Here is a 17,019-nt window from a genome sequence, read left to right as displayed (position 1 = left end):
CTGAATCAGCTGATTGGATCTTTGTTCTATTGTCATAGCATACGTTGCAACTCTAGGTTTTGTTTTGTTCTTTTTGAGTGATGTTTGCTGAGGTTGTGGCCCAAGCACTACAAATCCATTAAATCTTAAAAGATCCTAAAATTGGCTAATGCACCCATGATGCATTTGGAATTGCCTTGCCTGCAGTGATATAGTAGCACAATGGAAGACATAAAAAAAGCTAATTAAGCATTTGAATTAACTTTTTCTACAAAGCTTTATATTAAAGAAGATAGAAAACTTTATGAGCACCTTTTAAAAACTTTATAAATTTTCATCACATGAATTTCTCACTTATGAGAAAAAAAGATAACTAAATTTGCTTTATGTCATCCTTGAAAGGGCTAAATGTTTGTCAGACTATTTATCTGACCTTGACCTCATTTCATGGATTCCAGATTGTGATGGTCAGATCTATATCTCGGATTCTTGACACAATAAGTCGCTTTATCTGGTGTATGGAATGAATGTAAGATTTCTATGTCCTTGAAGATTTCATCCAACTTTGACATCCATTTCATGTTTCATTGGTCATTGTTAATTTTCTCCATAACCTGGATGCCAAATGGATACACATTTACTGATTTTCTTTTCTCAGATAACTGTATGCATTAGGTCAATAATGTACTACTGACGGAATTATAATGTGTACATGTCCATAAGGCAAGGTTTATCGTACCTCTTTCTCATATACTGTTGAAATGGCAACAAGGCTTATTTTGCGATCACATAAAAGCAGAAAACATCCCCCTTCAGTAATATTCTGTAGAAATGAACAATATAAATGCAAAGGGGGAATTTTTACTCTAGCACGAAAAGTTTATGCATTGAAATTGTGAGAATTGCTGTCCTTGAAAATATCTACTTGAACAGTACTGTAAGCAATAGGTGAACTATACTGTGGGTTAGGAATGTTCTAAAGGTGTACATGTTTTTCTGGCAGGATTAATCTGAATTTTTTGGGGTGAATGTAAAGTTTTTAAGGTCAGGTCAATTTCTCATACAGACCTTGTGGAGTTATAAGCTGTTGACAGATGTAGGTGTTCCTGTATAGTATTTTGATAGTAAAACACAAATGTTGAGATAAACAAGAATGTGTCCATAGTACACAGATGCCCCACTAGCACTATCATTTTTTATGTTTAGTGGACCATGAAATTGGGGTAAAAACTCTAATTTGGCAGGCATTAAAATTAGAGCGATCATATCATAGGGAACATGTGTACTAAGTTTCAAGTTGATTGGACTTCAACTTCATCAAAAACTACCTTGACCAAAAACTTTTACCTGATGTGGGACAAACGGACGGATGGATGAATGGACTGACAAACAGACAGATGCACTGACCAGAAAACATAATGCCCCTCTACTATCGTAGGCGGGGCTTAAAAATTGCATTACTATGTAAAAAATTCTATGAACCATTACTGAAGGTGCAAAGCAAAATTTTCTTCATGGAAATAATATACCAAATTAATGTTCCTCTAAAGCTAACCAAGTCAAACATTAAAACTAAAATTTTAAAGTCATTGACCCATAACAGAGGGGGCCTGGACAAATGCTAATACAACTGCATACCATATATTATTGTCCTTCAACTATTATTTCCCCTTTAACTGACTTAATCAGTTGACCTAAACTGATACCTGTAAAGTGGCAACAAATAATGTTCTTGGATAGGAAATTTGTCATTTAGCACAAGTTTCAAAATTTATCTAAGCAATTGGGGCCAATTAATCTCCATGAACAAAAGATGTGTCAATGCTAATGATACAAATATCCTTGACTTACTGGTACCATAAGTAGTTCGTCTTAAACTGGCCTTAACACAAACTTATACATTGTTGACACCACCAACATGAGACTAGGAACAGTTGAAGTGGTAAAAGTTTAGACTTTGATCAAAACGCAAGATACTTTATATTCCATGGATTTTTCCAGAAAAGGAGAAGGAAATTAAGATTCTCTATCATGATAAAATTGAGAAAGGAAATGGGAAATGTGTCAAAGCGACAACAACCCAACCATAGAGCAGACAACTGCTGAAGGCCACCAATGGGTCTTCAATGTAGCGAGAAACTCCCGCACCCATAAGTGTCCTTCAGCTGGGCCCCCTTAAAAAATATGTATACTAGTACAGTGATAATGGACGTCATACTAAACTGAGAATTATACACAAGAAACTAAAATAAAAAAATCATACAAGACTAACAAAGGCAGAGGCTCCTGACTTGGGACAGGCGCAAAATTGTGGCGGGGTTCAACATTAAAACATATATGAATATAAAATCAACAGTTTCTATAAGAAAAAATTATTAAGCCACGGAATAAGAATCCCTGAGGCACAACTATTCAAGAAGCCATGTAAATTTTGTAGCCACCAAATAAAATAAAATTCTAGGTTTGGTCTGTTTTATTATAATAAACATAATACTCAAAATGAATATGATTTTAAATATTGCTATATTTGTATGTTAATACACAGTGCTGTGCTTGCTAATGCATAGATTTTTGTTAAACAATAATATCAACAAAACAGTCGTATAAACAAATATATTCTAATTTTCTACCATACTATAACGCTGACAGCTAGAAAGCTAATTTTGTGTCTTGTTTTGCCGATTATGCTACTACTATAAGTTCTTTTTGGTACTAAATAAATTACAAAACATCACAGATGTACAAATATATATATATATTATTTTGTCATTTTAATTTTCTATCTTATATCTTATGCTGATGACTAAAAAGCTAGTTTATGCCAATGATGTTGCTATTTAAGGCTATCGTCTTTCTTTCAGATTTACACAGACACAGCACATCAAAGATGTACAAATGAAGAAAAGGTTTTAATTATAATATCTAGAAAACTTATAGACTGAAGACATATAATATAACATTGTGATTTCTATTGAAAGTAAAACAAACCCTGTTATAATGATAATTATGAGCATTTCGTGGATAAAATAGAAAGTAAAGTTAAATATAAGAAGTATGTCAGTCAGAATCACTTTTTTAATTCAATTTATGATAATTATGATCATAATAATTTTTACAACCTTTGTAAATAAATTATTTTGTGTCAACTTTCATCCTGAGCATATATCACATGGTTGTTTAATAAATCTAAGTGCCACTTTTTTCTAAGAACAGCTATTTTGGTAAAACATTTGACCAATTTGCAATTTTGGCTTGTTTTGGTATGTGACGTTTTTTAAACTTTTAAGTTACAATTTTAAAATTGTAACAACACCTAAATGAAGAAACAAAAAATAAATAAAATAACATCACTAGAAAAACAAGCCAAAAAACATAAACATAACAAAAATAAAATGTATAATTCAATTTCAATCTTTTCATTTTTGGTTAAATTAATTTAATCTTCAACCCACGCTATTCTTGTGAATTTGTAGATATTATTTTGTGTGCTTTTGAGTGAAATATGAAAACAAAAATACAAAATATGAGTATTAGAAAATAACTTTACAACAATGTAAATGTATATATCAATCATGTATAAATATATATCAAAATATTAAATAAGCAAAAATTATATAATCAAACAGCTATTCATACCATGAAACAAAATTATTTCAGTAGGGTCCACTAATTTTACTTTACCAGTATTTTTAATTCTAAAACCAAGTTTGGATTTCTTTCTTACAATAATTAAATAGTTGTAGAATCATTGACTCATAAGACTCAACACTTTTTTTTGGAGATGTACTAGGTTATAAAAAGTGTCCATATATAATTGAACATCAAGTACAAAGTTGCTGTCAGAAATGTGAGTAAAATATAGTAAATATGGCAATCAAAGTAGTATCCAATTCCACAATTGCACAATTTGAAATGAATGAATTCTCAGTGATTATTAACATTGGTGTACTTAAAATTATCATATGAATTTTGTGATATGAGAGAATTTATAAGACCCATTTCAAATCTTGAACCACTCATTGTAAAAATATATATGTTATACAACATATCTGTAGATAAACAAATTGTGAGCATTTTAATTGAAGGAAATATATTTTAATTTTGAATATAAATCCATCACAATATATATCCTCATTTACATTTTTTTAGCCGGATTCTTCTTTTCATTGTACAAGGGAGGTAATTCATTATATAACATTTGTAAATTAGCACTTTTTGTGTCAAGAACATCACACATACAAAGATCATAATTCTCATTATTAAGAAAAATCCAAAAAAAATCTCTATACTAATAAATGAACAATTTCAGTTATAAAATTGAATGGAATGTAATGTACCCTGATTTTCTTAAAACCCTGCAAAAAAATAAGTACATAACTGAAAGCTTTGAAAGACAAAAAATCGGTCAAAAAAATCAAAATGACTATGACTCAATATGCTAGTATTCGAATAATATATTTCAAAGAATTACTATTCATTTGATCATAGTAAGTTACAAAATCAGATCTATCATTTTATGAATTTGAAGAATTAAAAGTTTGCAATTTCAGATCATTTATTTCATATCTCAGGTTTCAAAATCATCTTTCAGATTATAATTTTTCTCTCCATTCATCATAAGATCTTGGTGTAGGTTGGCGCCCTGCTGACATTGATGATCTCATAACTTCCTCTAGTTCAGCCATAGTGTCTACGATATGTACGAGGAATGGACTGCCGGGGACATCCACACTTGACCATTTGACACTGATATGATAGTCACCGATTTCTGTTGGATAGTACTGACACAAGATTGTCCTGTCTCTTTGGCTGTCTCGTTTCATTTCCACCCTGAAGCTTCCTACAATACAAAGTAATATACTTTTGGAAAAAAAAGTTGATGCAGTAAAAAAAATTATCAATGCAAAAAGTTTTGAAAGTCATAATTTTCTTTTTCAACATTGGAAAATACTAGTTGTATTAGTTTATTTTCCTGAAACCTTGAAAAATGAGTCCATATATACAGAAGTTCAGCAATTAATCCTTAGTTTCATTCATTAACATTTAATGTATATTTTTTTACAGTTTAACATAAATTTCATGAAAAGAAGATCTGGCAATACACCACAAAGTTATAATTTATAAAGTATACATATCACAGGTATTTTTGTTTGACAACAAGAGTTAAAAAGTTTACCTTAAAAAAAAAATCATCACTGAAGAAATAGATATCATAAAGGTATATATGTTCCCTTTTAGCCTTTTTACTATAACCTACCTTTTGGTCCTCTTACTCGGACTGTGAGTTGTCCAGCTCCTGCACCTTTGGTTTCTACTATAAACTTGCTCTGGAATTTTGCCAAGATTCCATGCTCCACGCCTGGGCCTGTCACTCTAACCTTACTGGCATCTGGTGGGGCCGATACTTTGATTATAAATGGACTACCTATAAATAGTAATAAAAACATATGTGTTATTGATCATTTATATTACATGTTTTATTCAATTTGTTGTCCAGTTGTGTAATAGTCTAATGTAAACCAGTTTAATTGAACAAGGAGCATAGTTACTAGGAGAAAGCCACCAATATTTATGCTTCACATGAACTGGCACCACAATAATTGTAACTAGGGACTAACTTTTTTATGAGGTTTAAACATGCATCTTTTGTTCCCACTGATCATTTATCTACAAACTGTTCTTATTTCTTTTTATTTTAAGTTGGAAATTACTGTAATCATAATTATCTTTTAGAACATGCGTAACATAAAAATGTTCAAAAGAGGCAAACTTATGAACTCTTATTAATTTGAAAAAAACCTGAAAGTAAATTTTTCCATAACCTTTTTAATTGCAGGTATTAACTTAATTTATTTAGATGTGAAACAAATTTCAAAGTCAAACTTAATATATTCCTGTCAGTAATGGTTTTACCTTGAACATGTTCACCACCATATTTAACCTGTAGAACATGGCGACCTATTTCCTGAGGTTTAATTCTAAGTTCAAATGTTCCATCCCTGTTATCTTCAAGTTCACAATAAGCTGCCTTATTGGGTCCCATACAGGATGCAGTCAGTTCACCTGCAAAATGAAAAGAAAAAAGTCATATAATATCTAGAATCTTTGTTTTCAAATCAGTTATTTTGTTTCTCCATTTCATCATTCTTATTATGGATTTCTTATTTTGTGTATAAAATTGTATAACTAAAAAAAAAAAAGACGATAAAGGGAAGTAATTCTGTAATGCATATTTGATATCCAAATTTTAGACATGTCTTAAATAAAAGTATATGCAAAGGTTATGAAGAATTATGAAAATGACTTCTTTCTAACCATCTGAACTTCTGCCAAAAGTTAAACAAGTCAACTCTTCAATAAGAAAAATGAAACAAACCTGGACCGGCCTTTCTTGTATCAATTGTTACATTCAATGACCTTCCTGCAATACCACCGGTTAGTCCCTCTCCAGATACTGTCACTTTGTTTGGATAGAATGCACCAATGACATTGACCTTGTAGGGAGATCCACGAAGTTGTCGATTGTTCCATGTGATATTAAGGAGATATGCCCCAGGAATAACTGGTACATACTGGCATCGATATTTCCCTTGTGCAACTGCAATAACTTTGACTGGAATTTCTGCTTTCACTCCTGTCAATGTTACCTCTGGTGTACCTATAAAAACAATCAACTTATCAATTTAAAGAATACCAGTTATTATTTGTAATATTACCTGTCTTGAATTACCTCCCCTTCAGTAGCGATATTCAGTAATTTAATTCCATAAAAATTAAATTAATTATACAAAAACGTAAGTTTCATATCATTATTTTTGACTCCGTACTTGTGCGTCTTATTTACAACAAAATGGTTACAAATGTGAAGCAAAAATGATTGTTCCCCTTCAAAATTACTGTGACTTATCACGGTTTAAATTTCATAAACTAATTCTTCCTCCGTCAAAATTTACCTGGTCCTGCCTGAGTACCATCAATGTTAAATTCAGCCTCCTCTCTGACTGATGCCTCCTTAAGTCCTCTACCTGTCAAGATGACCTTATTATCTTGACGACCATGTACAGCATATCCTAGTAATGGGGACTTTGGAAGGGCTAATTTACTCCATTGCAGATGAATATAATGGTTTCCTGAAATTTAATAAAAGTTGATGAAGAAGATTTATTTTGAAAGTATACTTCCAATCTTAAAACCAATTAAAGAATTGATACTTTGGAATCATTAATATTCATTGGATACCAATCATTGTGGATTTCATGAGAACAGGGGAACCACAAATTTAAATGTTCAAAGAAATACAAAATTTCCAAGGGAATGCATTCCAATTTTTCAAAAACATCCAATTTAAATATGCTCTAATATGTGAGTTTTTCCACAATCCACAAATAATCCGTACCCACGAAAATAAATGAATCCACAGTATGCTAAAACTTATCCAAAAGTTATTATGATCAGGGAGTAGAGTATGAGGGCCTCAGGGAAGATTAGCTTTATAGCTAAATGTGTGTAACCCTCTTTAAATAAAAAAAAATTATTATTATGTAAGTATGTAAAATATAGTTTGTTTTTTACTGACCAATGTTCAATTAATTTTAGAAGTACATATATTTATTCATAACCTTTCAAAACTCTTTCAAATGACCTGGATGATTTAACTGAATGCTTTTGAAAAACTCAAAACATGTAATTTAATTTATCTTACCTTCTTGTTCTGGAGTGAAGGTCATTGTTACTTGAGAACTTCCTGTTGCTTCTATCACAGAATGTAAACTTGATGTTGGTCCTGTTACTTCACTTGTTAGATGACCTGAAAATGAAGGAAAACACGTCAATATGCATGAAATATTTGCCACTAGACATTAGGCAACATTAACCAACCAATTTTTCTACCCTTAATCTGAGTTGAGCCACTTCACTGGATGTGAAACAAACAACAATCACAAACAATGAATCTTATATTATTCCTACTTAAATCTGATTATGTACTTTATACAGAAATAGAGGATTGTTGCACAGTATACAGACAAAATGAATCAAAATAATTAGGTTTAGAATTTACTCAGGACTTGAGAACTGAAAATTCTTATGGACAATGCAAGTAAGAAAAAATTCACAATAGATGAAATATTTTATGGAATCATACTTATTTGTTGTGTACCAATGTTTCTGGTTTAAAGGGGTATATATCAAATATATAAGTTAGCAGTTTACCTGGTCCTGCCTCAGAAATATCAAAAGCTATATGTTTTGGTTCTCCAACAACAAGATGCACTCTGTCTTTATTATCTAATATCTGCTGCCAACCACCAACCACTTCAACTTTATGAGGATTTACAACTTTGGGATGGAAGGGGCTACCTGGAAAGAAAATAAATCATAAATATAAGTTTATTACACTACAGTAGTAATTTTTGGGGCCCTTTAAAGCTTGCTGTTCAGTGAGAGATCCAAAGCTCCGTGATGCAGGCCTAAACCTATACTGGTTTACTTTTATAAATTATTAATTGAATGGAGAGTTGTCTCATTGGCACTCATACCACATCTTCTTATACTTATTATAATCTGATTCTCCTTTTTTTTATACCTCTGTTACAAAATAATAAAGTTTTATAAAATCAAAGAGAAAGTTTCATTTTAAATAACATGAAAACATGTCATCCTGAATCAGCTAAAAAAATTAAATAATGTAAAATAATTAATTGTTATCTCCCCTTGTAAAGAATAATAAGAAACTTATATTATCTATCTCTAAAAAAACTTCTTTAGGGAACAGAGATAATACAAAATTGTCTCTCCTTTCCCTCTATTCTTTATCTTTAAAAAATATAAAAAAACATGTTTTTTTCATTCATCTTTTCATATCACCAAAGCAAATATGAATTAAATTTCCAGGAAAAATAAAATGAATTGTTATTCATAGTCTGTTTCATAGACAAAAGAATTATTACAAGCGCACAGATTATCGTAGGAAATGTTTTTGTTTTGATGGTACAATGTATAACAAAACATAAATATGGTTACTGGTAATCAAACCTTTACATCAAGGCAAAGAAAGATATCTGATGAAAGTTTTTAAAAGTTTGTTTTTATGAAAAATTTATGATTTTTGCATTGATATTTGGTGTGAACCTAGTACCTTGACCTACAATGGTTTACTTTTATGAATTGTGACTTTGATGGAGAGTTGTCTCATTGGCACTTATACCACATCTTAATTCCTATACCTATGAAATTATAGGTTCTATCTTAATGGTTTATATCTAAATTGTCTATGTTGATATATGTACATGTTTGACCCTGTTACCCACCTGGTATATCTTTACCATTCCATGTCACAACCAGTGTAAACACTCCAACTTCTACTGGTACATAAGATACAATGTATCTACCCTCCTTTTGCTCAAGTGTTGTTTTGGCAATTGAATTTGGACCTGTAACAGTAATTTCAAAGTTTTTCAATAATTCTTGACAAATTATAATAAGAGTACAAAAATTAGATAACATTATGGCATACACATTTTTGGAAGCTTTAGAACTGTGTTTACTTATTTTTTTTCTTCAGAGCAAATATTTCCTGCTGGACATAAGTAAATAATAATGGGATATTAAATTCCTCTCTATTGCACTAGTGCAAAAATGCCTGTAAGTAGTGCAGTTAAAAATAGTTTACAGTAATTAAACATGGAGTTCTTGTCATTTGAATAGGTTCAGACATATAGTGAAATGTCTTTAACAAAAGCAGGTAATTTTTTACACGTAGAAAATAATGTTCTGCTCAGGACAATGTGAATAATTATATAATGTTTCCTTAATTATAAACCTCTATATCATACACGAAATAACCACATAAAAGATGAATCTATCATTATTTCCTCTTCTAACTAACTCATACAATATTGGCATTAGACAGTACAATGTATTGGTTGTTCTTTTTTTAACCCGTTGTTTTGGTTTGGATAAGCTGCCAATTTGTATTTTGCTCTACAAATTTTTGATCTTGAACATACCTCATAAAGGTTATTCCTAAAACATGCATAATGCACACTTAATTTAGTGCAAAATTTCCTATTCTTACAGCTATTGAATTAGTATATTCAAATCATAATCTTTGACAAAAATTAATGTTATGTTGGTTAATTCAGGCAAAAAACTGTATACAACATCATCAATTTATTTTAAGATGTTCTTGTCTTGATTATACACGAATGAAAGCTGATAAGCATCAACAAACAATCAATAAATTAAAAAGTATTTTTCTTTTAAAATACAATATAATAAAACAGCCATTGAAATTGATTAAATACAATGTTTAAGCATAATATTGCAGCATGAATCACAAATTTTAGGTTAAAAAAGTGTGAAAAATAATTTTTACCTTCTACTTTAACGCCCAAGTCACCAACTCTATTACCCACATCAACACTAAATGAAGCATTTTTATTTTCTTCTCCTGAATAAAGTCCATCACCGGTAGCTGTAGGCAATCCACCATCATCGATATTCTGTATGTAGGGACACCCTGTGAAATAGTTAAACAAACTTTATTGCTTCTTCATCCTTACCTGAATGAACATTGAATCATACTCAATAGAAAAATTCAATTTAGAATCAATCTAACAAAATGGTGAAAAAGGAAATAAAATAGACACTTAAAAAATATTACCAGATATCATTATGATCAAGTAGACCTGTCACAAATACAACCAGTTTTAATATTATCTCAAAAACTTCTAATGAGATTTAGACAATTTTAACAATATCAGACACAACATCTGTCCATGCCCCTAGGACAACCCGTTTTGTAAATTGACCACAATGCACAAAGGCAAAGGTTATGTCAAAACCTTTTACTGAGGAATTTTAATGACTCAATTTACCAAGGTATTTTTGATGTCCAGCTAAAAAATTCAAAACAAAAGACAAAAGATGGCAGTTAATATGCTCTAGGACAGCATGCTATAAAAACATGCAAAACTCAATAAAACCTGCTCAGATCCTACCATTTAAAGCAGGTGTTGACACATTTACTTCATATAAAAGTAGACAGCTGCTGTTAAATTATGCACCATTGATTATTATCATTACAATATGGTAAAATCATTTGAATAACTGGAAAAATTTTAAACAGTTAAAAAGCATGGTAAACTTATGCATGTATCCCAATAAATATAATGAAATTCTATGCATTGATCAGAACAAATTGTTAGATCTAGAGGGATATTTCAAATGTAAACACTTTTTTTTATTTCTTTAATGAATAGAAAAGCATGTTAAATCCCTATAGCCTAGTGGTCTTAAGAACTTGCAGTTCTCAGACTCAGAATTCAACCAATCAAAATACTGGAGTTGGTGTTTCAAGCACAAATTTTCTACAGTGATTTAGCACCATCAGAGTAAAATTTTATTCGTTTGATCACAATATTTGTATTTGTCCCCATCTCAGATTCTTACCACTAATGCTGATAACAGTAGAATACATTTCTTCATCATTTATAACCTTGACATTGGCAGTGTACATGACACCATTTCTTAGTCCATACTGAAACACACTATCATTTGATTGCTTAGAAATGTTATTTTGAACACTTGGTTTATGACTAGAATATTTGTTATCTTTCTTTATCCATTGTTGTTTTAATTTTGGAAATGAATATTCCAATGTGGAAGCTGTATAGCTCTCAAAACTATTTTGTCGCGACAGATTTGATCTTTTTATAGACTTATCATGCAGTTTTGAGGCAACACTCGTATTCTTTAAAAATTTTGGTTTCTCATGAGAACTGTCTGTTGGCTTTGCTTTCTCATGAAAACTTTCTACCGGTGACAACATTTCTTTTACACTTGGTCTTTCTTTTTCGATTTTCTTTTGCATTGTTCGATTTAAGAAATGATTTTCAAGGTTTGCCAGAACGTTGCTGTCGAACATTTTTCTGACAGACTGAGGTTTTTTGACTGGCTTATATGAAGTTTTGTTTTGATTGTTTTTGATTTCTTTGATATTAGCACCATCTCGACTCATTAACACTGTCTCAAGTTCCTTCACTAACTCATCCTGCAATTTTGACCCAGGATCCTTTTTTATAGAAGTTTTGAAAAATATTGGTTTTGGAATCGGTGCGATTGAAACACCAATTGAAGAAATCCTTTTCAATATTTCTTCTTTACTTTTGCCAGAAATTTCATTCTCATCTTTTTCTTCTGAATTATCCACTTTTTCAGTCAATGGTAATTTTTTATCGTCTTCAGCATCTGAATAAGTTTCACCATCAGAATCAAAATTGATATATTTGTCTTTAATAGCACCACGTAATTCATCCAGTAATCCACTTTTTTCTGACACTATTTTTACATTGTCAATAGCAGATATTCCAGTAGTTACTGACACATTGTCATCCACTGTCACACTGTCAGTAGTTATTGACACATTATCCTTCAGCATTAAATGGAATGGCAAGGGTGGTGCAGGAATAATTGTAGGAATATCAGAACTGTCAGTAACAGCCATGTTGTCAGAAACTGTCACTTCACTGTCAATGACAGATTTTTCAGTGTCAGTTTTTGCAGATTCTACATCCATCTTTGACAATTTAACTTACCCTGCAGTTTTACAACATAATGTCTAGTTTCTATAGGACATACCAATGCACTAATAAACTGCCTTAGGAGAGTTTATAGATCCCATATCTTTTCAAACAATTTGCAACCATGTATTTACAAGAATTTTGTCTTTATCCTAATCCACAGTAAAATAGTTTATCACAACTATGTCTTTATATCCACATTATATAGGTAAATAAAGCACAACTGTTTTAATCTATCAGAAAATCACATGGTTATAATATATCCCAGAGTTTACATTTCTGTATTCTTTCCTCAACTTCTTTTCCTCAAATTACGCAAGACTACATAAAAAAATCTTCACCTTCGTCATGTTGACATACATTCAGCAGGAAATTAATATTTCTCCCTCAAATAATTGATCTGAAATACTATATCACTTTTCAAACCAGTTTATAAATGTGCTGCTATTTTTTAAAGGTCGGCTATCTATAATCAATCAATCATCCAATTATAAATATTTGATTTCAGATATGTATTGTGATAAATACTGTCTCTTCAAGTAAAGCCCGATCAATTACTTAAAACCTGTGTCCAAACCTGTGTCCAAATCACTCAGCGTCAACAACTGATCATATTCCTTTAATCATTAATTCCAGTGAATACAAAAGTCCTTTTGCATTATAAAATATGAAATTTAAATACTTTTTATTTTGTTATTTAACTGTCTTTTCTTCACAAATTCAAAATTTAAAATTTCCGCTTTATAATCTGTGATTTAATCATGTACACTAACTAACGACAACTTTCATAAGGCTATCTTATTCATCACAATTGTACACTCAGCATGTTTATTCAATCCTTCTATAGAAGAAAATTGTTTGCATTTTAAAACACCCACATTTGATTCAAAGATTTAACTTAACATTTAAAGTTCAAGCTCTGTTATAGCCTAAGGGCATACATAATCCTTGTTCCAAGGTTTTTACACTTGACCATTTTATTTGAATTTTAAAGTCAGTTCCTAATCGTGTTGACCTTGATTATATAATTATTATCAAAAATAAATTTAGCATTTAACATTTAAGTTTATTCTTTTGGAGAGGAGTTTCCTGTCAAAGTTTTGGAGACATTTGCATGCATCAAATCTTTATAGCTAGTTATTAGATGCTAAATAATAAATGACAACCTAATCAAAATATATAGCATCTGATTTGGGAGAATTTTTTACTAAGTAGAATGAATATGAGTGAGGGGAAGATTTAGGGCCTCCTCACTGGTAAATTATATCAGTAACCATTTGTGCAGAGCAAGGACGTATTTAAGTCCTTGTGCAGAGGGATTATTCAATCTCATTTTTTTATTTTTTCATCTGGACTCCTGGCTACACGAGCTGAGGGACTTAAAAAATCTATTAAATATTGCTATACAATCTATAATCAAGTTACAGGTATTTGACTTTTACAGAAGGACTTAAATCTTTGTGGGTTGTTTCAGAATGAGATTTGAAAATTTTTTCCTTCTCATCCTACCACAAAAATATATCAGAGGCTTATCTAGGAGAAAAATCATTATAGAGCCAAAACTTTTTCAGACATTTTTTCAATTGTTTTTCAAAAGAATCAAAATCAATGAACATTTTAATTATAACATGAAAATGTCAATGAACATGTGATATATTGATTTATAATGAAGCTGTGTTAAAATGCCTGCAAATATGGGAGATAACTCAATATGTTTATTTCAAGAATTTTAACATTAAAAAAAAAAATATCTTTTTATTTTCATTTTAGTAGTCTCTAGTTTCTCTAAAATAAATATTGAGTCTCAACATATTGACAACAACTTCCAGAACTTTTAAAGTAAAGTTTTGTTTATTAATTTGGTGACCAACATGAAAATGTCACAAAGGTCAACTGGCACTCTGCCATGTTTACTGGTCAGTAATGTACAAACTGAGAGTTTGTTGTGTTAATTCTTTTCATTGTGTATCACAGCATGATACCATTATCATAATAAATTATAAGGCATTTTAATTTGTGATAAACTTTTCAAAAATATAATCAGGTTATATTAGGATAGATTTTATTAATCTGCTTGAACGATTTTTGTATTATTCGGCATCAAATTTAAAGAGATTAACAGAATGTAAACAAATGAATTGTTGACTTGCTAAATGGGGGACAAGAATTCCTTTTATGAGTTTTTATAGGTATCATCAAAAGTAAACAAGTTTGTTTGAACTGAAATTAACCTGAGGTTGGATAATGCATAGCAATATACAAGACTGTTTAAAAGTTCTTTCATGAACTCTTATTTTACAAACATGAAACCCCCAGATTCTATGATGTTTTTAGGAGTGTGTATCAATTAAATTCTTCCATATATTATTGGGATTATTAAGCATTCTTTAAAATATTATGTAAATAACTGTGACACTTTAAACTTAACCTAAACGAGAACCTGAAGTAAAAAAATTCTGAACCGATAAACTAACAAAGCATAAAAGTTAAAGGTGATTTTTTTCTTACAACCTTGTTAGAAGAATAAAATGACTAAACTTTGAAGGTATATATATTTTGTTTTGACAGATTCTTTCATAAAAAGACATTAACACCCGATAAATATTCTAAGTAATTTTTTTGTTTCCTAGTACTAAATACAAAAAGTAATTGTTTAGTTTTATATTGTCACTATGCTTATACATGTTTATACCATGCACATGTCCAGTTCAATGAACCGCATGTAAAATTGTATTCAGTCTGACAGATGATAACATCTGAAACAAATGATTGCATCACACTTCAGTAAAAAAACTAAATATAACACTATTTTACAATTTTTTTAAAAATTGATCCAACCTTGGCTGTTGACCATAATTTGCATACATGAAGTTGTATATCCAAACTTTGGTAGCACATGTTTTTTGGGGTTGGCTAATTTTTCTATTCAACAAATCCTTTACTCCTTTATACTTTATGGATTTAATACCAAGTTGACACATTTCAGATAAATAGTGACCTTAAGGTGGTACCTAACACTTTCACTAAAATCAATGTGGCTCGTTTAATTTGGATAAAATTTTGACAAAGTATTTAATTTGACCCTTTAACAGTAATATAAAAATTTCTAAAAATTTGAACCAACCATTTTGTCAGAAAAATTACACTGGTTATATAGCAGTTTAACAAACACCAATTTTGATCTTCGAGAAGCTTATTATTCCCTTTACAACACAACGTAATTAAAACGTATCATTGACTTTACAGAGTTATCTCCCTGTAGTGTTGGGTACCACCTTAAGAATTGATCAGGGTACAACAATACCCTCACCTGGATTCCTGCTATTTGACAGCAATACACATACTGATATAGTGTCTGTTAGGCCATGCCGTATGTTAAGATGTGCAGCCACATCTAGTTAAAATGGGAATGTTATATCTGATGCATAGTGTCAGGAGAGTATCACACTCTCTCCATGGATGAAATCCTTAATAACTCTTTGAAGGGTTAATAAGCAACCTATTGCAAAAAATATTGTATCTACCAAACATGTCCCCTTTTCTAGAGACTCTCAATCTTTGCAAACAGTTGTCAAAAAAAACATGCAGAACACTGCTGACTTTATATAACTACTCAAAACATACAAATATGTATTTCTGAAAACAGAAGCATACATCCACAACTCTCTTAGTATGGTCTCTTATTTTAGTCATATTATGATGAAAGAAACATAAATTTTGGAATTTGTTTTTTCTCCAACAAAACGTATTTAACTTCCCATTCAAGAAGGAGACTTAGTCTGCTATAGATTTCACAATTCTGAAAAATCTGAAAAGCTCCAATCAATATCTGAATTGGTGGCTACTATTTATTTCATTTTCATGTGAGTTAATTTTTTGTTTGAAAAACAAATTCCCTTCTAAAGAATTCTTATTTTCAGTGGTGTGCTCTTTCTACTATTATCACAGTAGCTTTACAGGTTTATTTTTCTTTTTAAACTTGGGTTTATTATTTGTACTTGCACAAGGACACTTTGTGCTGGAAAATCATTGGAGGATATGTCATTTGCTGGGTATTGAATGGTTTCAAACCAGCATAAAACTCATGAAGACTGGAACTCAATGAGTAAAAGTGTTTTGCAGTATTTAAAGCAATACAAAATTTATTATCTTTCATCAACTTCTTTTTTCCCAGTTATACAATTTGAAATACTGGTACTTAGCCTCAACATTTTTTGTTTTTTTCATGGCTGAGAAAGAGGCAATTTTTGGAAAACCAAATATTTTAAAGTATAAACAAGTGAAACTGTGAGCTACTGCTCACTGATGATACCCCCGCCGCAAGTGGATAATATAAATAGTGTAAAAATATGCAAGTGTTCGGTAAACAGGAAGTTGTCGAGTGATGAATCTGAAAACACATCACACGGTATAGCTGACTTATATAAATCCTGAAACCAAATTTCAGAAATCCTTGTAT

General features: G+C 30.7%; 1 protein-coding gene across 3 annotated transcripts in view; it reads right to left on the bottom strand.

The window, feature by feature from the left end:
- Positions 1-2,434: 2,434 nt before the first annotated feature.
- The window catches only part of LOC134710270 (filamin-B-like), a 57,390-nt gene continuing 42,805 nt past the window's right edge, over positions 2,435-17,019 (bottom strand). For all 3 annotated transcript variants that reach the window (XM_063570555.1, XM_063570556.1, XM_063570557.1), the window contains 9 exons: positions 10,355-10,498; positions 9,288-9,410; positions 8,191-8,337; positions 7,682-7,786; positions 6,933-7,109; positions 6,356-6,637; positions 5,893-6,042; positions 5,237-5,404; positions 2,435-4,819 (listed from right to left, as the gene is read on the bottom strand). In XM_063570555.1, the coding sequence (XP_063426625.1) occupies positions 4,572-4,819; positions 5,237-5,404; positions 5,893-6,042; positions 6,356-6,637; positions 6,933-7,109; positions 7,682-7,786; positions 8,191-8,337; positions 9,288-9,410; positions 10,355-10,498 (1,544 nt within the window). In that variant the 3' untranslated portion in view covers positions 2,435-4,571. The remainder of the gene's footprint in view (positions 4,820-5,236; positions 5,405-5,892; positions 6,043-6,355; positions 6,638-6,932; positions 7,110-7,681; positions 7,787-8,190; positions 8,338-9,287; positions 9,411-10,354; positions 10,499-17,019) is intronic.

Source organism: Mytilus trossulus, chromosome 3 (assembly GCF_036588685.1).
Source record: "Mytilus trossulus isolate FHL-02 chromosome 3, PNRI_Mtr1.1.1.hap1, whole genome shotgun sequence".
Classification (NCBI taxonomy): domain Eukaryota; kingdom Metazoa; phylum Mollusca; class Bivalvia; order Mytilida; family Mytilidae; genus Mytilus; species Mytilus trossulus.
This window is presented reverse-complemented; position numbering and strand designations above follow the sequence as displayed.